The following is a 23,138-nucleotide window of genomic DNA, read 5'->3' on the forward strand; positions in this document are numbered from 1 at the left end:
GTAATGTTAGAAAATGTAATATTAAGTTATTGGCAGATTTCCATTCTTAGAAAAGAAAATCTCCTCAAATTCAGCCAATTTCCCTTAAAACTTCATTCAGATTTATAAGTAGCAGGACCTTGCAATGCAGCACACCTTACTATTCTGAGGGATTCTCACATATATTAGACATTGAATGAAGGGGGTCCTTAGCTATTGCTCCTTGGGTATGTGTCGTCATTTCTGACCTGGACAGTCCCCCAGCTTGAACTCAAATTTTAAATTGAAGCCTGTGTGTGTGTGTGGTCAAAATCGCATCAGGTTTGGGAGTAACCCAGTCCAACTGGTGGGGGGGGGGGCATGTGATGGAGATAGAGTTGAGTTTTGGACGTGGGAACGCTAAAGTAAACTGATGTTGAGAAGAACTGGCAGAGGGGTGAGCTGCAGGCCACAGAGGAGACTCTGAAAGTTCAGATTTGTAAAGATCTAAAAGATTATAGTGAAAAGTGGCTTTTTTTAGAGTTAAAAAAAAGAATTAAAAAAGAATAAGCAAAGGATGACCAAGGGTCTTATTTAGATCTCTGCCCCACACCGCATGCCAGGAAAAGGAAAATCTATCTCAGGGGAAGGGACTGGGCCAAGTCGAGTGGAAGTGGGTTAGGGGAGAGCATGGTTGTTAACCTGGACGTCCAGTGCAAATTGGAGCCCAGACAAAGAACATCTTATTTCATAACGAACAAAAAATCCTGGCAAATCTGTTCAGTTTGAAAGAGGTAGGGGACGGGGGAAGCATCTACAAATTAGGAAGTAAAGCTACAGACAGCTATTAAAGGCCTGTTTAATAGCATCTTGTGCAAGTTGTAAAAATAGACACTTTAAATCATCTTTCTTAGATCTCCACATATGGTAGAAAAATGGCGCACACTCTCCAACCCACTGACTCTGTGTAGATGTGGGGAGGAGGCAGTGGGGAAAGAAAGGGCAGCCCTTGGTCCCTTCAGCCCCACGGGGGAGCAGCTCCAATGCTGGGATACTGCCTGGCAGGCTTCCTGCTGGGAGCGTGATTGGCAGTCTTTTTTTCATACATCTATTGTGAAATGATATAAAAAATAAGATTCTCTTTTACCTACTGCAAGGTCTTGCATAAGTTGCATGCAATATTTTGCTTAAAATCTTTTAGCAATGAACATTTGCAGGCTCAGCTGAGGCCATTTGATTGCAAACCTAAAATTACCCAATACGTTTCACATTTGTCATGTCCTGAGGGAGGAAGACTTAAGGGAGAAGCTATGAATCAATCAACTAATCAACAAACGTGCACGAGGCCCCTGTTCTGTGCTAGGCATATAATATTGAATGGGGCAAGATCTCTGTGCTCTAGGGGTTCACAGCTGCTTGAGGGAGATGGACCCATGAAGAGGTCAGCAAAACCTAGTGGGATAAATGTTACAGTGGAGGTATGAGTTGACGTCCTGTTTACATCCAGAGATTTCTTGGAACAGAGCATAGATTTCACCACTGGCCTTTCTGAGCCAAAGTGAGGCTGTTAGTTACTCATCACCGGTCCTGACCAGACCCTGGTGTGATGAGTGCCACCACTAGTGAGATGACCTGGAGTGGTGTCTGCATTGCAGGGCACCCGTCAGAGTGCACCCTCTACTTGCTCCCCATCAGCCACACTGGATCATCTGAGGGCTGCAGGCGGATCATGTGATTTTGGTCTATACATAATTACTTTACAGAGAGAAGGATGGTGAGATGACTTTTCTACTACACTACACAGCAGTGCTTCTCAAACTATCTGGGTGAAGAGCGAGTGTTCCCCACCCCCACCCTTTGTAAAATATAATAGTTGGTTACTGGAAAAATGTTCATGGGCTGGGAGGCCACAGCATGGCATTTCTGCAAAAGTGTCTAAATGTTTATTCTTCATTTCTATACTTACGCCACCACGGGTGACTGATGCCAGTGGTCTGCAGACCACCTGCAGACCAGCCCTGCTGTGCAGCGTGGGCTTCTGGAGAACCTGTGGGCACTCTGTGTGTGGTCTCAGTCCCTGGAACAGTAGTGCCAGCCTGTGGGTCCTGGGGCCGACCTCCTGGGTACAAACCCCAGCTCTCTGACTTAACAGCTATGTGACTTACCAGTATTTACTATTCTAATTCTCAACTTCCATATCTGTAAAGTAGGGATAGTGCAATTGCCTTTCAGGGTTATTGCTAAGAGTAAAGAGTAATGCATGTGAAATGTGAGTACACTGTTCATTAGTAATGGAGGTGATGGTAAGAGGAGGAGGAGGAGGAGCAATTGTCATTTTGATCATTAGCATTATCAATGATTATCATATTGACTTTTTTTAACCTGATAAACGTCACAAAAGTGATTTTGTTTCCTTGTTGTTAGTTTTTTGTTTTGGGTTTTTTGTCATCAGTAATCTGAGAGTCAAGCTTGGTACCTGCTCGTCTTTAGCAGGTGCCCAGCACACCACAGCACGCGCTGTATTAACTCACCTCCCCCCAGCTCCAGCTCTGCTCTTACTGCCCTTTTCCTCCTTCGCATGTCCTTGCTTGCTCGCTCACCTAGTCAGGGCTCGCCCATTCTGACTGGTTTACACTACCAGGGCTTCCCTGGTGTACTCCTGCCAACCTGGCTTCGGGCCAGACCTGGCAATGCCGCTGGCTCGCTCCGGTTGTGTACTGCTTTGCCCTGATGCACCACTCCGAGCCTGAATCTTTCAGCCCTTTCAGCTCTCTCCTACCGGGCTGCTGTGTAGTGGTAACAACAAGAAATCATTTAGGGGATTCTTTGAAGCCTACCTAGAAAATAGATTCCAAAAGGGAAGGCTTTCCTTTTGCTTATGCCAGACTCTTAGGGGTGCTACCAGTCTGAGAAAACTTGACCAAATCCCACCATGAGGTGTTTTTGATTTTCTGGCTTGGTTTTTCTCCCCACTGCTTAGGTAATTGGTGAGTTTGGTCTATAAATCCATCCAAGAGTCAATTTGTGGTTAAAATTTCTCTTGCAAAAGCACCTTTCCTTGCAGTCCTCAGGAGGAGGGGACTGGAGTTAGGGAAGTTGGGGAGCATAAAGGAGGGAAAGTTGATTGACCTCTGAATCACCCTTGCCCAGAGGTGTCTGGGGACAGGAATCTGGGCTTAGTGGACTGCCTCCTGTGCTCCTCTGTGGCCACGAAGGGCTTTCCTCTGTCAAGGTTGGTGGATGCCTTCAAGGCATCCTTGTTTTGACCTGATAATTCCTATCAGTTCTTCAGTTGCTTGAGTGACTTTTATTTTAAAAAAAATACAATAAGGTCTTGCTAAGGATGTAACATGAATCATGTTCTATATATTTCTGTGTATTATTAGAAGCGCCTCCACGATCTTTAAAGGGTCACATGCAAAATCCATTCAGGGTAATTCATATGATCAATTTTAATACACTAAGATATAAAAATAACTAGATTTTTGAATACTGTTATGTACTATTATAGATGATATATTGTATTAATAGATTTTTTAATGGATATATACAGCTCTTACCATGTACACATTTGAGTATATAAAGGAATAAGTAGTTCCAAGAATTTACCATCTAAAAGCAGGAATTTTTAATCTAGTTATTACAGAGAAAGAGAACAATTAATACCATCACCGTCCTCACCAGCAGTAGCATTGCTAGTGTTCGTTGAGCACTTACTGCATTTCCTACCCTACTGTATTTTCAGTAACTTTTGACTTGCTTATTTTTAGGGATTACAAATTCTTACACAGGAGATATTTATCGACCTTCATTTATACAGGATAATGAGCTCAGACACTTAATCCTTAAGGTAAGTAAAGAAATCAACTTGCCTAAATCATATTTGTCCTTTCATTTTCATTTGAGCGGGATGCAAATTTTCTTCAGTTTGCTTTCTGTTATCACACCAGATTCCCTTTAATATGAAATTTATACACGTAACCATGCCGTATTAGCTTGGGCTAAAGGAAGTAGAGAGGGAAGCCAGGCACGTTCTAAGACATGGGGCAAGGCAGGCAGTAGAATTAAACACGGAGCACCAGGAACATCACCGGGGAGTGCCAGACTCAGCCTCCGAGTCCCCACGTCCATTCAAGCACAGGCTGCCTCACAGGGGACTCGCTGGGTGTACCTCAGGGGCGTCGCTGGTGCGTCGTGTTAGAATTCTTTAACTTAGTTTTGATTGGCAGCTTCTGGTTATCCAAAAGGTGTGAAAAGGTGTGCAGTAGGATATTTCCATTGCCACCTCACCCCCGGCCTGCACCTCTCTCCATCTGAGCACCCCACAGGCAGTTGTTACTGACGCCGCTTCGTGTCTTTGCCCAGCTTCTGTGTGCAGTGATGTGGAGATTTTATACTGTGAAGTATTTCAACTCAGTATCCGCTGGCTGAACCACCCATGTGAAAATACATTAATTTAGACAGGGGTCCCATTGGATGTTCTTTATAAATCTATTTATGTACATCTTAAGAAAATTTCGTAAAATTAATTTTACTAAATAATGTGACCGCTTTGCTAGTTTTATTGCGACAGTAATTTCCCCAGAAACTGAATGTGTGTGTGAGAAAGGCAGATAATATTTTTTAAATTTACTTTTATATTTTTATACCCTAGGCGGCAGAAGGCTTCTTGTTTGTGGTTGGATGTGAAAGAGGAAAAATTGTCTTTGTTTCTAAGTCAGTCTCCACAATACTTAATTATGATCAGGTATGTAAAATAGGATATTTTCTGCACTGTGTCTGGTTTTTGAACAGATTTTAGAGCTCTCTCTCTCTGAACCTCTCCTTCCCTTGGGCGGTGGCATTAGGTTTGCTGAGTCGGAGGTGGGGGTGGCGGAGGATAGTGCCCTGAGTGTCGGCATTTCCGTTGCTGAAAAGAGTGTTAACTTCTGACCTTCAGCAACTTATTTCACTTCCCTGAACCTCGGCTTCACTTATGTGTGGTCACATGATGACCATAGCTGTCTCTCAGGATGTAAAGACTAAATAAACTGTCCTATGTGACAGTGTCTGAAAATTATTGGTCACCCTTCTCCGTTTTCGTCAAGAGAGAGCATTATTATTTATTACTAAGTTATATGCATTGCATAACAGCTTTTGGTCTAAGCTCTGGCAACCAATGCTGAAATGCATATTTTATTTAAATAGCTGTGTAATTGCTTTACGTTCTCATCACTGAAAAGCATTTAATTTAAACCTGTTATCCAAAGCTATAGCACTGAAAATAATCCAACAGAGTAAGTTAACTAGCACCTGCAGTGTCCTTTTAGAAATCACATAGCTAAAGATTCCATCTTAAATAATTGCTATTAATTTCAGCCTATCTTCCCTCTCAAATTTGGAAATTTGGAGGGATAAGGCATTCATGGCATTCATAGATAATGTGCTAAATAACAAAGGAAGATATTATGAGCCCAAATTCAGAAGGAATGAGAACCAAGGGAATCATGCAGCTGGTTATAGCTGGGGGCACAAAAGCGGCAATCCCTGATTATTCTGTCTTCTCATTGGAAATAGAGAATATCATGCATACTAAGTTAATTGACAGTTCAAGCTGGCCCTGAGGTTCCAAATAGGGACATGGAGTCCAGTGCCACTGGGCACTGACTTTGCATTTCACAGGCCAACCCAGAGATTCACTGACCGCTGAGGAGGACTTGGGGATTCGCATAGAGCAGGGTCTAGTCCCAGCTTTTCAGGCTCAGAAAGCTGATTAGCTGTAAAGAAGAGTTCTGGGTGTAGACTTATATTACCCAATCACATGATAGACTGATGCATAAATCATATTGCTAGCTTTTTTAAATGAGGTATCTAACCACCAGGCAATCCAGGCTACTTGTACCTTCTGGTCCTTTTGTTCTATCTTCTGTAGGAATGTCTACTTGGGTAATAAAGGAGGTCAGGAGCAGGGCGGTCACTGTGGCTCAGGGAGGACCTCTCATGCAAAGTAGAGTGTCTGCTAAGCATTAAGATGTGCAGAGAAGTGAGAAGGAGATTTTGGGTTGAGAGAGGGACTCTGGGCAATTGGCTGGATTGGCCAGGGAGCCGAATTTGTAGGGAAAGAATAATGAATTCCAGGTGCCAAGACCACAGAGCACCCAAGGCACAGACCTAAGAAGGCTCTACCTGCTGGGAAGAGTGGAATGGGAAGTGGGAGGTGCCCCAGGTTGGTTTTGTTTTTCAATAGCATGGTGACTTTTTTAAAGCAGTATGATAAACCTCTGTTATACCACATGATCACAGCTATTTTGTGATTTCCATATGACACTATAATTGCTCTCCTTTTGCCAAAGATAAAGTTTAAAGTAAATCATAATATGATTTAGAAGTAACGTATATGAATTGGGGAGTGTTAACAAGAGGAATAAGAGTGAATAGAATATTAGCGATTAGGAGCTTCTGTGTGGTCTGGGTACCCAGTTACAGTTCCATATGTGTGCATTATTTCTCTGTCTACAGGTATGACCCTGCTTTTAACACTTGGTTAACTTGGTTAATGTCACACAGTGTAGTGGATGTATTTCTGAGATTAACAAAAGAAAGTTTTCATCCTATGTCTGAGTGAGCAAATGTAGAAAAAGTACTGACTTTAAATGAACATCTACTTTGTAAATAGGCTAATTTGACTGGACAAAGCTTATTTGACTTCTTACATCCAAAAGATGTTGCCAAAGTAAAGGAACAACTGTCTTCTTCTGATCTGTCACCCAGAGAGAAACTAATAGATGCCAAAAGTAAGTGCCCCAGTCAGCATGCTCACCATTTAATGTAAAAGTAATTGTCACTTAAAAGCCCAGCTAGACAGTGTTTCTGAAAAGTTAGCTAATTTCAGTTTTATCAAAAGGAGAATTATGTAGAAAACTTTACAGTCATTAGCCTCAGAGTTTAAAAAAACAACATAACTATATAGAGAATTCCTGTATTCACACACACATGTAAAAATATGTGAAGTTGCTTTGAGTCATATTTGCTATTTTTCATGGTCTAACAAAATATTTACAAGAAAGTATCTTTTGGAATAAAAAACTGATGACATTTTTTATTTCACCATGAAATAAACTCACCATTGGTGAATTTTTATTATTCAGCTATACGCTGAGAGATATTCTCTTATATGGGTGAAACGCCTTGTAGAAATTTTGCCTGAGAGGTATAAGTATTCTTTATTTTCTCTAAAAATACTTATCTTCTCTAAAAATGGTTAGTACCAAGTGATCATTTATAGTATAAAAATAATGATGCTTTATGCCATTTATTACTACTCCAATTGAGGAGTTTTCTTTTTATTTAATTTTTATTTCATTTATTTGAATTGCCTTTATGCTCCACCCAGTGGCGGGGGGGAATAAAGGTAAGTTGCAAGTTTGCGAGTTGTCATACTTAAAAATTTCCCCCTCTTTCTCCTTCCCTCCCTCTCTCTAATAAAATATTTAAAAAAAAAAAAACAAAAAAAAAACAAAAAAAAATACAATTGCTTGACAAACACATTTTTTGGTATGTTTCACTTCCTGGCTTGCTGTACAATGGTACTGTTTTAAATAACCATTTCTCTTTCTTCACTTATAAAAAATGTAATAGGTGATCAGAAAAAAATGTTAGGAGATACACACGTCAAAGTTATTTGAAAATACTTTTTTCTACCTATTCTCTTGCTGCCTCCTCCTGGGAAAGCTGGTGTGCAGGTTCCCAGTGCCTTCTGTGCAGGAAGGATGCATGCGTGCCCCGGCTCCAGGCGGTCCTTCTTCTGTCGGATAAGGAGCTGGAAGGTCTCCGTCAAGGGCGAGAGTGAGTGCTTGCCCGACGCAAGGAGGAAAGGTATCGTCATTTTGAAGGCATGGATATAAAATTAATGTCCTAAGTATTTTGTGGACAGAAAAAAAAACAAGGTACCTGGTTAAGGCAAATAATTGAGGCCAAAAGCACCCGAGGAGATGTCTTTCAAATTTATCAGGTAATTACATATATTCCTTATTAGTCAAGGTTTTAAGCATGCTGTTGAAATTATGGTTTGGGGACTATTAAATGGGAAGAGATGGAAATAAAACTTTAGTTATAAAATTCCATTATTTCTTTTAAAATATAAAAGTTAGGTCTTCAAAAAAAACACTGAAATTCTGTTCGAGCCTGATTTGATTCATTTTGGTGACTAAGATATTACAGATGTAGTTTTAATTTTAATGACATGTGGTTCTTTGGTAAATATTTCTAGTTCTGCTTTCTTGCATTATTTATTTATTTATTTATATTTTAAATATATTTTCTTAATTATGCCATTACAGTTGTTCTATTTCCCCCTTCATTCCCCTCCACCCTGCACACCCCTTCCCCCACCATTACCCCCCTTTACTTTATGACCATGTGTCTCAAGTTCTTTGGATTCTATATTTCCCCTACTATTCTTACCCTCCCCCCATTTATTTTCTACCTACCGTCTATGCTACTTATTCTCTGTACCTTCTCCCCCTTTCTCCTTCTCCCACTCCCCTGTTGCTAACCCTCCATGTGATCTTCATTTCTATGGTTCTGCTCCTGATCTAGCTGTCCTCTTAGTTTGCTTTTGTTTTAGGTGTGGTTCTTAATAACTGTGAGTTTGCTGTCCTTTCACTGTTCCTCTTTTTTATCTTCTTTTTCTTAGGTAAGTCCCTTTAACATTTCATATAATAAGGGCTTCATGATGATGAACTCCTTGAATTTGATCTTATCTGAGAAGCACCTTATCTGTCCTTCCATTCTAAATGAAAGTTTTGCTGGATAGAGCAATCTTGGTTGTAGGTCTTTGGATTTCATGACTTGGAATACCTCTTTCCAGCTCCTTCTTGCCTGTAAGGTCTCTTTTGAGAAATCAGCTGACAGTCTGATGGGAACTCCTTTGTAGGTGACTGTCCCCTTATCTCTTGCTGCTTCTAGGATTCTCTCCTTCATTTTAATCTTGGCTAATATAATGATGATGTGCCTTGGTGCGTTCCTTCTTGGGTCCAACTTCTTTGGGACTCTCTGAGCTTCCTGGATTTCCTGGAAGTCTATTTCCTTTGCCAGATTGGGGAATTTCTCCTTTATTATTTGTTCGAATAAGTTTTCCACTTATGGCTGTTCCTCTTCCCCTCCTGGTACCCCTATAATTCGGATGTTGGAGCGCTTAAAGATGTCCTGAAGGTTCCTAAGCCTCTCCTCATTTTTTTGAATTCTTGTTTCTTCATCCTTTTCTGTTTGGTCATTTTTTTCCTCCTTCTGGTGCACTCCATTGATTTGAGACCCATTTTCCTTTTCATTGCTATTGATTTCCTGTGTATTTCCATTCATTTCATTTAGTTTAGCCTTCATTTTTTTCTCTAATTTGTGACTAAAATCAACCAGTTCTGTGAGTATCCTGATCACCAGTGTTTTGAACTGTGCATCTGAAAGTTTGGCTATTTCTTCATCCCTTAGATTTATCGGCTCTGGGGCTCTGAGTTGTTCTTGAGCCATGTTTTCATCTGTTCGTGCCTGTTAGGTATGAGGAGTGGAGCCTTAGTTGCTCACCAGGGCGGGGCCACCCAGGTCACTGGTTTGTGACGCTGTATGTGGGGGCAGAGTCAGAGAGGGACAATGGCGGTTCCCTCTGCCGCTTCCCACCACTGGGGCCTGCGAGGTCCTTCTCACTACTAGCTCCTTCACCGGTTTATCTGCTTGCGAATGTGTGATTACGATCAGCTCTCAGTGGGTTCAGCGCCTTGCACCCTCAGTGGGTCCACCCACTTCTCCACACCTGGGATCTGTCCATGGCTGCTGGCACACCTGAGTCGCACGCCTAAGTTGGTTCAGTGGCTCTTTCCTGCCCAACCCCGCTCTGCTGCTGGCTCTGCCCCTGGCTCTGCCCCTCTTACTGGTCTGGCTGAAGGGTTTGTTGTTGTCAGACTTCCATGTAGTTCAATTTTCTGTGGTTTGGCTGCATTTTTGTTGCTAAAACTTTGTTGTTTTTAAACTTAGTTGTGCTAGAAGGTGCAGTGCTTCCACCTATGCCTCCATCTTGGGCAGAAGTCCTCTTGTATTTTTTAAATAGATTTTACAGATATTTACATTTTGAATGAACTGTAAAATGTCTCATGATTTTTTTACTCCTCACTCAAGGGTATGTTTATCGATTGATTGATTTTTTTTAGAGAGATAGAGAGGGTGGAGAGAGAAGGAGAGTCAATTGGTTGCCTCCCATTTGCACCCCAAAGCGAAATCAAGCCCACAACCTTTGGTATATGGGGTGGCACTCCAACCAGCTGAGCCACACGGCCAAGGCTCATGATGTTTTTGCCTAAGAAGATATTAACCTATCAGATATAGAATTCTCTGTGCAAATTTTAACATAAGATTTGCTTTGATGTCTTATAAAAGGATATTTATATAGAGATGCAAGATTCGGTTTATTTGCAAGTGTTGGTCAGAGCCTTTTTTGGCTACCACCGAAGATGCTAATCACTAAGACTCACTTAGGAAGCCCTTACTCTGTGCCAGATACTGTGCTAAGGGGTTTAATCCCCACGAAAACACTATTCTTACCTCTGTTTTAGAATCAAGGAGAGACTTGAATAGGTTCGATAACTTACTGAAAGTGAAATTGGCAAATTCACACTCAGATGTAAAGCCACGTACTCTAATGTTATGCTATAAAGAAACAAAGGCACAATGAATCAGCAGTCCTCAGGGTGGGTCTGTTTGTAGACTACCAAAGGCTTCCCTCTTGCCCTTGGCTCTGAGCTCACTGTCTAACTCTCCTGTGTGGTTGAACTCCCAGCGGGCTGCTGGTGAAGAGGTTGTGAAGCCAAGCTGATTGGGATCAAATTTCAACTCTGCCTCTTGCTAGCTGTTTCTTAACCCATCTGAGCCTCAGTTTCCTCATCTGTAAAACAAGGATATTCACAGGGTTTTGTGGAGTGGCTAAATGCATAGATTCTGGAGTCAAACTGTGCAGATTTGCATTCTGACTTATGATCAACCACATAACTTAAAACAACTAAATCCTGGGCCTCACTCTCCTCAACTGTAAAATGGGAATAATGATAGAACCTCCCTCACAGGGTTATTGTCAGGGTTAAATGAGTTGACACGTGATACATGCACGAATGCTATGAGCAGTAAAGCGCCTCAACTCAGGACAACACAGAGTACATGGTGAGTGTCATGACTGCCATCACTTCAGCGTTCCTACTCCATCTTCCTCGGATGGATCTGATATTGGGACGTGGCAGTATAATGCGGAAATACTCTCCTGGGGCAGGAACATTCCTTCTGTGTGGATGGTCCAAGGAGCCATAGTCCATGTAGACCCTGGGCCGCAGTACATTTATCCTTAGGTTTTACAACACGAACTTGTACCGTGTTGCGTAGACACAAGCACAGTGGAGTCACCCCATCTCTACAGGGATCTGAGTGTGAGATGAACACCGCGGCCACCATGAGGGGCCGAACTCTCTGGGGTGTTTGATGCCAGGTGTGAATTGAGTAGAGGCTAAAAGGTATCAAGTTCTGTGGGTGTTTTAAAGATCGCCAGATTAATTTGTCTTTCTTCTTGGAAGAGAAGCGTTTCCACAGGGACTGACTTAGCACTAGCACAGATTTTAGTCATCTTTGTGTTGGTGCCTGGCTAATGCCCAGAGTAACCAACCATTTTACTTTGTAAAACCTGATTTCATCCTCCACCCTCTGCCCCACCATCTTCCTCTCTGCTGTGTAAGCCTCGTATAGACTCTTCGTATAGACTCTTCTCTCAAGGATGGGGGTCTCTAAGAACACAAGAGAAGGTAGGAGCAAGAAGGAGTCGAGGGAGAAGGCGTGTCTGGGCGGCAGTGCCCAGGGCTGTGGCTGAAGTTCTGTCACTTCGTCACAGCTTCTGCTGTAATCTTGTCTCCAGAAAAGATCCCCCCACGTTGGCTACCCCTAAGGAAAACTGGTAGCGATAAGGCTGAGATCATTATCTGACACTGTAGTCTCTAATTAAATAGATTTTGGTCAGCCGGCAGTTACTGAGTCCCTGCCGTGTGCCAGGCACCAGACTGAATGCAATGGCTGGAGACAGGCAGACAGGTCACTGCTCCAGTGACCCTCCTGTTACACGGACAGGATGCAACCATTCGACAAGTAAATTACTAAATATTTTAGGCAGGAGAAAGTGCAATGAAGCCAATACAATGGGATAATGAGGACAGGGACTGGGAAGAAGTAGTTCCTGTAGAATACTCAGGGAACATTCTCTCATGGGACAAAAAGCCCAGGGTTAAAGACCCGAGGTGGGAAAACTGGGGTTCCGAGGGACTTAACAAAGATCCATGTGACTAGGCCTGAGGTGCTGCCGACAGTGTTAGGGGGGAGCCAGCGGGGACCAGATTCACAGGCCCACCAGTGCCAGGGGCAGAGGTGTGCTGGTTACTGTTCAGCTGCCGGTTCTCTTAGTCCTGATAAGAATGCTGGCGGATATGTTCCTTTGCAGTAACAAGTAAGATGAAAGTGAAACCATGAAGACCTGTTGCTGGAACCTCACTCATTTTTCAATGAGATGAGTGACTTTGTTGAAAATGGTAATCGTTTTTTTTTAATACTGGAAGATTATTCAATATTTTTGTGTTATTTGTTATATAACAATAACAGACACAACACACTTTTAAGTTTAATACAAGATTAACATTTTGTCTATCACTTGGATAGTTCTAGAGAATAAGGAAAAAACCAAGTAACAAATCGAGCCCTGATTTATAGCTTTGCCAATTCCTGTTTTGAAGAGTCACCTGTTGGCTAATTTCAAGCTACCTATATGAGGTCATTGAACATGGAGTAGGGAAGGGAGGTGGAAGAACACACCATTATATGGTATTGTATTAAACATAATTAATTTTTAAAAATAAGTATTTATTAAGTACACACTATGGGCCAAACACTAGTCTATGTACTGGAGCCAGCATAGTGAACACAACAAATCCTTGCTGATGGTGCTAAGTGCTATGAAGAAAAAGGAAATAGAATAAGAAGTAATGGCATAATCAATAAAAAAAGTTAAAAAAAAAAGAACCAGACTTTCGGATCACTGTTTCACAATATATTAACCATGGTTTTAAAAATAATAAAGCATACCATCAACAAAATGAAGGTGACCTATATGGGAGACAACTGATAGATGATATTTGCAATATATATCTGATAAGAAGTTAATATATCATATATAAGGGACTTTTATTATTAGTCAATAGCCAAAAACAAAAAATCAATTACGAAATGGGTAGAGGACCTGAACAGATTATTTCTTCAAAGAGGACATACAGATGGCCAATAGGCGAGTGAAAAGTTCCTCACTATCACTAATCATCAGGGAAATGCAAATCAAAACCACAAGGAGGTACCACTTCACACCTGTCAGAATGGCCATCATCAGTAAATGAACAAACAGCCTGTGTTGGCGAGGATGCGGAGCAAGGGGGACCCTCGGGGACCGTTGTAAACTGGTGCAGCCAGTGAGGAAAACGGTGTGGCATTTCCTCCAAAAATTAAAACTAGAACTGCTATACAGCCCAGCATTTCCACTTCTGGGTACTTATCCAAAGATGATAATACTAATTCAAAAAGCTTTATGTACCCCTAGTTTCATTGCAGCGATATTGTAATAGCCAAGGTATGGAAGCAACCCAGGTGTCTTGTCCGTGGGCAACTGGATGAAGATGATGGTACAATCAGCTGGATTGCAGTAAAACAATGCAATCCATTGCATTTCCCTTACATGTGGAACATAAAAAACAAACAGGAAACAGACTCATAGACACAGAACAAACTGGTGGTTGTGAGATGGGAGGGGGCAAGTTGAAAAGGTGAGGGGAAATAAGAGGCACACACTTCCACTTATAAAATAAGCTATGGAGGTGTGATGTACAGAACAGGGAACACAGTCGATGATATTGTAGTGACTTTATACAGTGACAGACAGTGACTGGACTTATTATGGTGATCACTGTGTTGTACACCTGAAACTAATACAATATTATATGACAGCCATAATAAAAAATTTTAAAGCATAATTCTATTGCCTTATTAAATAATGTATATTATACTTTTTAAAGTTTAATTTTTTAAGTTTTTCAAATTTTAATAAAATTCTCAAAACATTTTTTATCCTTTCATATTTTTATTTAGCTTTGTTTTAGTATAGACATATTAGTACAAAAGTAGATCTATGTGATTTATACATGTAAAGGCTTAAAATTTTTTTATAGCATGTAAAATAAATGTTGGAAGGCCATTGCTTGAGAAATGAGAGAGATGAGAGATGGGGTCTTTGGAAGACAGGGTTAGGCAAAGCCATGGGAGTGGGGCCCCTGAGGTGATCAGTGCCCTTGGAAGAAGGGACACAGAGAGCTTGCTGCCTGAGAGCACAGAGCTAGATGGTAGCTGCCTCCAACTAGGACAAGAGCTGTCGTGAGAACTCAGCTATGCTGCCATCCTGATCTCCAAATCCCAGCCTCCACAATTGCACAGAAATAAATACCTGTTGGTTAAGGCCCCCGGTCTGTAGTACTTTGTTATGGGACTCGTGGCTAAGGCAGCAGACGGCTGGGATCATTTTCTCTACCATAATTCTCAGAAGTAAATCTGGAGAGGCTCCGTATGGGACCCAAAGCCATCTGGGCCTCACTGAAATCAAACATGTGTTTATCAAATGGGCACTGTACAGCTGGGCTTAAAAGGTGGCACTACAAGTCACAACTGGTGGCAGGACCCTGCCTTGTCTGGGCTCCCTCTCTCTGTCAGCTTAGATTTTTCATTTCTGTTTTTGTGAACTTCTATGATAGCACAGGGCTGCATACATGCATCTTGGAGGATTTTTCTTAACCGTGGGAGCCCCAGTCAGTTACTGAGGGCAATCTTGGAAGTAGAATACTTTCTATGTGTGGTCTTCTAACCCTGTGCAGATATACAAAGAAAAGTGACATGTGCTTTAGGCAACTGCATGGTTCTGTTCCAGTACTTGGAAGCAGTCTTGTAAATATTAAATCTTAAGCAGAAACACATGTATATAGTCATAGGTTAAAAAAATCTAAACATCATTCTTGAAGGATGTAATAATCAAATTTGGTTTGTCCATGTGGTTTCTAAAAGGATTTTTTTATTATTATAAGTTTCAGAGATTTATAGGAGAGGCAGGGAAAATTTCTTTCCTTTGAAATAAATATTGATAATCTCACTGGAAAAATGTAGATATTTTAAGAATATCTGGCAAATGGTCAATTAAGACGGACTTACAGTTGAATTTGGTGATGAACCAAAGGAACTGGCATTTTTAAGTGTTCCAGGTCCTCATCGAGCTCTGCCTCTGGAGAGCCCTGAGAGTGTCCCAGTCAGGTGCTGGGACAGTAGAAAGGGCCAGGGCTCCGACCTCACAGGGTTTTAATGGCAGGTCTGCTTAACAACTGTGCAGCTTCAGGTGGAAGGCAAGCCCCTTTCAACACATGGAAATATGGGGTTCTGCACACGTTTGCCCCAAAATTCACACATTGAGGCCCCTGTTCCCAATGTGATGGTACCTGGAGGTGGGGCCTTTAAAGAGGTAATTAAGGTTCAGTGAGGTCATAAGAGTGGGGCCCTAATCCAGTGTGGCTGGTGTCTCAGAAGAAGAGGGTGAGACCCCTGGGATGCACAGGCACAGAGAAGGGGCATGTGAGGACCCAGTGAGAAGTCTCCTGTGTACAAGTCAAAGAGAGAGGCTTCACGAGAAACCCAACTGCGAACACCTTGAACTAGGACTTCTTGCCTTCAGAACAATAAGAAAATCAAATTCCTATTGGTTAAGTCACCCAGTCGGTGGTATGCTTGTTACGGGCAGTACTAGCAGACGGGTAATACGTGGGAGTACGGTTAGGGTCACATGTGGCTGATGCAGTGCTTGGCCCCTCGTAAGCACTCCACAAATGAAAGCCATTATTTGTGACTCAGAAAAAAAAAGAAGGAAAATAAAGCAAGAAGAAAATTAGTAATTTTGTAAAATCCATGTGCCAAATACTTTGCATTGGCATTAACTTAATCTGCATAACAACACTACGCAAACCACCCCCATCTTGCAGATGAAGGAACTGAAGCCTGAAAAGATTATGGAATTTGTCTATGGTCACACAGAAAGTGGCAGAATCAGAATCTAGCATTAACCTCTGTTCTTTCCACCGTGCCACATCACGTACTTAAGTAGCTTCCTAGATGCCAAAGGTTACTGATGAAAGAGATCCACTGTGGGTGATTTCTGCAGTGGACACACACCCGTGGGTTGGCTTCTCTTGGAGGACTGTATTCCTGCCCACACACAGAGGTTTGCTTCCACATCAAGCTGGGCCACATGCATGCCTGCGATGAAAGTGAAATATCTCCTCAAAAAAGGGACTTTTTAATCTGCTCCAAGCACTTGACCCAAGCATTCACATGACACTCCAGAGCGGTGTGCCAAAGGCCCGAGGCCGGCTCGGCCTAAGGAATGGTGAGGGCGTGTGTTAACAAACAGTAAGGCCTTTCCGTGCAGAACCTGGTTTTTGAGAACTGCCCGCAGACAGACACATAGACAGAGGCCAGGACCAGGATAAGGTCGCGGCAGAATGGAACGCTGAGCTGCCCCATGGATGACTGCCATGCATGAGATCATCTTGCGTGGCACTTTAGCCAAGGGGAATGCCTGTCAGTGAGATCATTGTATTTTGCCTTACAATGTAGTTGCTATTCAGTTGTTCTTTCCAGTAGTTATAAGCCAATGCAATGGACTGTTTTAAGACCACTCTATTAATGATGAAATTTAATAAAGGTGTTTTTCTTCCCTTTTAACCATGATATGTTGCATGAAAAGCTTTGTTATTTTTAAGATTATTTTTAGAGCAGTTTTTGGTTTACAACAAAATTGAGAGGGAGGTAGAAAGATTTCCCATATACTCTCGACCTCCAGGTGTGTATAGCCTCCCCCATTGTCAACATCTTCCGCCAGAATGGTAGATTTTTTCCCAAGGATGGAACAAAACTACGTTGACACATCCTAACCACCCAGAGTCCATAGTGTGTTTACTCTTGATGCTGTACATTTTGTGGGTTTGTACAACTACCACTGTATAATGACATAGCTGCATCATTATGCAAAGTATCTTCATTTATCTTGACAAAAATTCTATGCTTTGCTTATTTATCACTCCCCACCACCTCCCCTGCAAACACTAATCTTGTGTCTCCATAGTTTTGTTTTGCCTTAGTTACATTTAAATACAAAAGAAGAGTAGAAAGCAATCCTTTCAATACCAGTTGAAGCTGAATTTGAGATTTATGGAAAGGCTTTTTCCAAAATTAGCGATGAGTCACTCACAACAGCGTGAGTTGGTACTATATGGACATGTTGATTTTTTTTCCAGTAAATGCTGTAAATATATTTTTTCTTATGATTTTCTTAACATTTTTTTCTCTAGGTTTATTGCAACAATGTTGTATGTAATACATATAATGTACAAAATATGCATTAATTGACTTGTCAGTAAGGCTTCTGGTCAACAATAGGCTATTAGTAAAGTTCGGGGGGTGTCAGAAGTTACACACCAATTTTTTTTTTTTAATTGTTCAAGTACAGTTTTCTGCTTTTTACTCCCATCCCAGCCCACCCCCCACAGCCCTCTCCACTTCCCATTTGTCCGCCCCCCTTGTTTTTGTCCATGCCTCCTTTATACTTGTTCCTGCAAACCCTTCCCCTTTTCCCCTGAAATTCCCTCCCCTCCTGCTCTGTTCACCGTCAGCCTACACACTGATTTTTGACTGCTGGGGGATTAGCATCCCCAAATCCCTGCTTTCTCATTGTTCCAGGGTCAATTGTACTATTCTCTCTGATTTTGTGTATGTTTGAGATTTTCCATAATAAGGTTTTTTAAAAATAGGCAAGATGGACATTAAAAACATTATTTCTACCCTGATTCTAACAGTAATGCCATAAATTCAGACTTTTAAAAAGCTTCTGAGATAGGGATAAAATTAATCGTGTATCTCAACTTGTGAATCAAAGGCTGGTGAAGGATGGATGGCTGCTTCCAAACATCTCAGGTATTTCTTACGTTTATCTTGGTAAGATAATCAGGAACTCAGTAATGCACCCAGAATCCACTGGTTTCTGGTGCGAGTGTGGCAGATGCTGTGGTGCCATGTGACATAGCCTTTCAGCACTTACCACTTCAAGGGCATGCCGTCTGGTTTCCTAAGTCTGACACCGGTGACTCTCTACTTGACCTGTTGTGTCTGGTCTTTGGAGATAGCTCTGCCCACCTGGGTTGCTTATGGTGACATTAAACAGAATAGGGGATAAGTGGTACACTTGGCTAGGGGCTGGAAAGATAATGACTTGTAATTTAAGGAATCTGTGGATTATGGAGGGGCGCTGTGGGTTAGACATTGAATACAAAGTCCTGTGCATGGCATACGGAGGTCAAATTCTGTTGCCTCTTTTATTCTCCATTTCCCCATCACAGACTATGCTTCAGCCACATCCGACCGCTATCTCTTGACTCTTGATTTGCAGTGGGTGTTCCCTGTAACTGGAATAGTTTTTTGTACACTCTCCCCTCCATTATCCAGGCAACTCCTGTTTGAACACCTTCTGTGACAGAGCACTCACTGTCATCAAATAGCAGGGCATTAGTGGCCCAGAAAGGGAGGCCTGGAGCCAGCCTGTCTGGAAGTGAACCTCAGCCCCACCCCTCCCTGCTATGACCTTGGTGTTAGCTGGCAGGCTCCTACCCTAATGAGCATGTCAGAACACCCCCCAGGACTATTAAGAAGATTAAATGAATTATACAGTTAAGGCACTTAAAACAGAGCATAGCACAGAAAGTGTTCTATAAATCTTTGCTATTTACTATTAATTGCTGTTTGATAAGACAGTCCATATCATGTATTTAAAAAATGTTTTCAAAAGAATTGTTGTAATAAGTCTTACCAAATAGTGCCAATTTAAAACAGTGATTATTCTAGTCTTTTCTAAATATTTTCACAAACCAATTAAGTAATTTTTACCAGCCTTTTTTTCCTTCTGTTAAACCTTTAAGTCACTTTTTTTTGGATTGCCATAATCTATATGCTGCTTGTCTTTTATGCTTGTGTTGCATTTCATTGTTTTCTTAAGCATTTCCTGATATTTGAGCATAGGAATTTTTTTTCAGTTTTTTTACTTTCCTGGTCAGACCTGTTCGACAACCTTTTTCCTATGAGTTAATTGCTTGAAATTTTTTTCCAGAAAGGGAAATTTGAGTTAAATGTATTTTTATGCCTTTTATTATAAATTCCTCCAAATGTTCTCTAAAATGGTTTTATAATCTATTTTAACCATTATAAGTACTAACATAAGAAACTTAAGGGTTGATAATAATGAGAAAAAAGAAAAAAGGAATTTAAAAATGTATGAATAATTATCCTTTAAACTTTTGAATATAATGTATCAAAATTTTAATAAGCTGAAGACAGTATCTGTGTCTAAGCAAGAGAGCATGAAGTTTGACTTTTTCTTTTTTTTTTAATTTTTTAAATTTATTTATTTTTAGAGGGGAAGGGAAGGAGAGAGGGAGAGAAGTATCAATGTACGGTTGCCTTTCATGTGTCCCCTGCTGGGAAGTGGCCTGCAGGGAACCGGTCTGCAACCCGGGTATATGCCCTGACTGGGAATCGAACCGTGATTGTCTGGTTCGCAAGCCCGCGCTCAATCCACTGAGCTACACCAGCCAGGGCTGACTTTTTCTAACATATAAATTACTGTATTTTTAAAAATTGACTTAGTAATAGTTATGACTTATTTAAAACTAAATTGAAGCAATCTGCTTATTTTTTAAATATAGTTTAGTTCCTGAGAAAAATAACACATTAAGAATAAGGTTGTTAAACACAATTGATGATTTTTTTCAATGGAATGCTATTCCCCGTTCATATTTTCACATACTGAGAGACTATTTCCTAGCACAGTTATTATATATCTATTATAAGTGTCAATATAAGAAATTTAGGAATTTATCCATAATGATTCAAATGCTATTTTATTGTTATTTCTAGTTTTACAGAGATAACATTGACAAATGCTCTTTTTAAAAAACTTTTGAAACAGATCACAGAAAATTCTGTACTATCCACTGCACTGGTTACTTGCGAAGCTGGCCCCGGAGTATTGTTGGAATGGAAGAAGAAAGGGACAATAAGAAAGACAGTAATTTCACCTGCCTTGTTGCCATTGCGAGATTATATCCACATACTGTCCCACAGAGCCGTGGGGGGGTTAAAGTGAAGCCAATGGAATTTATAACCCGTTTTGCAGTGAATGGAAAATTTGTCTACGTGGACCAAAGGTAACAGTTATATGCCTTAATGGACATAATGCAATGGGATGTTTAAGGCTATTAAAATGTGGCTTAGCACTGTTTAAGGCTATTAAAATGCTGGGCTTAGTCTTTTAAGGCTTTAGAACAGGAAATAAAATCTAAGTGAAATAACATTATGGATATAGCAGTAAATTCGCTCAAGCCAAAATGTAATCTTGGAATATTTCTTAGACAGTGGCACAGAAACTGGGCATGGTCTCTGGCCATGGTTTTATTGGCAAGCGGTAGAACAAGCATACTCTGGATTGGATACATGTCCATTCTGATCTGCAGCTCTGGCTGGGTCCAGGGCAGCCAAAGGGAGCCCAGTGAGGCACCTGGGTTACTGATCCCTTAGTCCGCTTCCCTCGTACCTGACCACGTATGGGTGGGCCTGAAGTATTCTCAAAGGGAGTTTGTTCACCAATTCTGAAGTTTATTTTTAATTTTATAACCAGGGCAACAGCAATTTTAGGATATCTGCCTCAGGAACTTTTGGGAACGTCATGTTATGAATATTTTCATCAAGATGACCACAGTAATTTGACTGACAAGCACAAAGCAGGTACGCACTGAGTGGGGCAGGGTTTTGGTACTTCAACTCAAATTCTCATTGCTGTGAAATCTAAAACTTGAGTTAATCCTCAAAAGTTTGATTTATCTGGTGGTAGACCATTATACTGATTATTATTTTTCCTTATTAAGTTCTACAGAGTAAAGAGAAAATATTTACAGATTCATACAAATTCAGAGTGAAAGATGGCTCTTTTGTAACTTTAAAAAGCCAGTGGTTTAGTTTCACAAATCCTTGGACCAAAGAACTGGAATATATTGTGTCTGTCAACACTTTAGTTTTGTAAGTAATTCATTATGTGGTAAGACCTTGTATGAATTTCAAATGAATCTCTCTGCTTCCCTCTTCTCATCTTGCTAAACCATCAAACTGTGTGTCCTCTGTCTTTATATTACAACTTGTGATATATACTGAGCAATCCATTCCCTGTCTATTCACACTAGTTCTCAGAGTTAAGTTAAAAGTTTGCCCTTTTAAAGTCTATTCCTTTTGCTTAGTATAAAATGCGATAGTAAAGGTTTTATTCAAGCATTTCCTTCCTAAGCTTCGTCTTGTCCCATCAGTAAGTGATGTGGGTGTGGCTTTAAACTGTATGTCAGGGTAAGAAATTGTTTTGTCTTCCACATCAATTTTGCACGCACATTTCCAAAGCATTGGGTACCATGTGTGATGTGCGGGAGAACTTGGCTGAGGGGTGAGCGGTGTCCAGCCCAAGCCCTGCTCGCCAAGCCCTGGTCTGGGATTGTCAGCCTGAAGGAAGAGCCAACTCTTCCTCATATGCTCAACATAGCATAGCTCTGTTATAAATATTGGGCTGGCCAAAAGTCCATTTGGTTTTTTTTCTGTAAAATAAAGGACACATTTTTCATTTCCACCAATAACTTTATTGCTTTGGATATTTTTGAGTATGTTGGCTATTCCTGCTGTTGGGTTCTAGTGGGTAGAGGCCAGAGGTGCTGCTAAACATCTTCCAATGTGTAAGACAGCCCCACAGCAAAGGATTATTTGGCCCAAATGTCAATAGTACCAAGAAACTTCACAAACCTCTTTGACACATTTGATTAGTCACAGCACCTTCTTCACACACTGCACAAATCTGTTTTTGCATTTCAGTTGAGTTTTTATCTTTCTTAAAATAATGCAGCATAATATGTCAAAAATACTGCTTATCTTCTTCCATCTTCAAATTAAAATGGCTACACAAAAATTCATCAATTTTGAGAAGTTTTTTTAAATGTACGCTGCTATGACAGCTGTCACAACACAATCTAACAAAATTGTTTTGAAGGAAGTTAAAGACCAGTAAGTGCTACTAGAGCCATCGTATGGGAAAGACTAAATGAACATTTTGGCCAACCCAATATTAGTCTTTTAAGTTTTTTGAAATTGCTGCTATGTTACCTCAAACCTATGTCCTTATCTACAATATTTAGCTTTTTCAAAAAGCTCCAAAACTTAGTACCTCCAGCAGTATCTGGTTACCTGTTCCAATAACCCTTGTCTTCTTATCATTAGCATATGAACTGAGAATTTGTAACTACAACAACATGTACATTATAGGGTAATAGGGCATTTGGTACTTAGCACATTAATACCTTGATCTCTGGTGGTGATATTAACAATATATGTATATAAAACAAATGGGTCAAGAAATAACTAATGAAATACACAGAGCTTAATATAGTTACTTTAACAATTTCCTTCTTTTTTTAAAAAAGGAGTCACTTCTGGTGTTTCTACATTCTAGGGGACACAGTGAGACTGGAGAAGTGGCCGCATCACTTCCTTGCAGCACTCAGTCATTTGAAGGTAAGCTTAGTTTTAGATGATGGAAACTTATTACCAAGACTGTTATTATTGTTACCATCTTTGTCTGTCTTGGAGAGGTAACATTTTCGAGGTGAAATTGAAAACACTTGGGTGGGTTATCCACAGAACTGTGCTCACACTTCCTTATAATCTTACGTTGTGTTGCAATTGGACTAAGTTCCTGAAGAGCAGAAAGAGTGTTTTATTCATCTGCTGTCCCTAGCAGCTAGCATAGTTTTCTACTTTGTGGCACTCAATAAAGTACCTGTTGGACACATTAATGAAAGGTGCTAAGGGGGAGTTTTTGCTTGTCTGTCAGTTTTTCATCACAGGACTTACACTACATTGCAAATGTGATACATTTATGCAATGTAAATCCTATTAATACATTTATGCAATGTATC

The 23,138-nt window shown here is 40.8% G+C and overlaps 1 protein-coding gene across 2 annotated transcripts in view; it reads left to right on the forward strand.

Annotated features, from left to right (window-relative positions):
- The window catches only part of BMAL2 (basic helix-loop-helix ARNT like 2), a 58,455-nt gene that overhangs the window by 22,800 nt on the left and 12,517 nt on the right, over positions 1-23,138 (forward strand). For both annotated transcript variants that reach the window (XM_037144854.2, XM_037144856.2), the window contains exons 4-11: positions 3,729-3,808; positions 4,613-4,705; positions 6,614-6,731; positions 7,669-7,812; positions 20,102-20,339; positions 20,810-20,916; positions 21,057-21,207; positions 22,673-22,734. In XM_037144854.2, the coding sequence (XP_037000749.2) occupies positions 3,729-3,808; positions 4,613-4,705; positions 6,614-6,731; positions 7,669-7,812; positions 20,102-20,339; positions 20,810-20,916; positions 21,057-21,207; positions 22,673-22,734 (993 nt within the window). The remainder of the gene's footprint in view (positions 1-3,728; positions 3,809-4,612; positions 4,706-6,613; positions 6,732-7,668; positions 7,813-20,101; positions 20,340-20,809; positions 20,917-21,056; positions 21,208-22,672; positions 22,735-23,138) is intronic.

Source organism: Artibeus jamaicensis, unplaced genomic scaffold (genome assembly GCF_021234435.1).
Source record: "Artibeus jamaicensis isolate MK-2021 breed Jamaican fruit bat unplaced genomic scaffold, CSHL_Jam_final contig_233, whole genome shotgun sequence".
Classification (NCBI taxonomy): domain Eukaryota; kingdom Metazoa; phylum Chordata; class Mammalia; order Chiroptera; family Phyllostomidae; genus Artibeus; species Artibeus jamaicensis.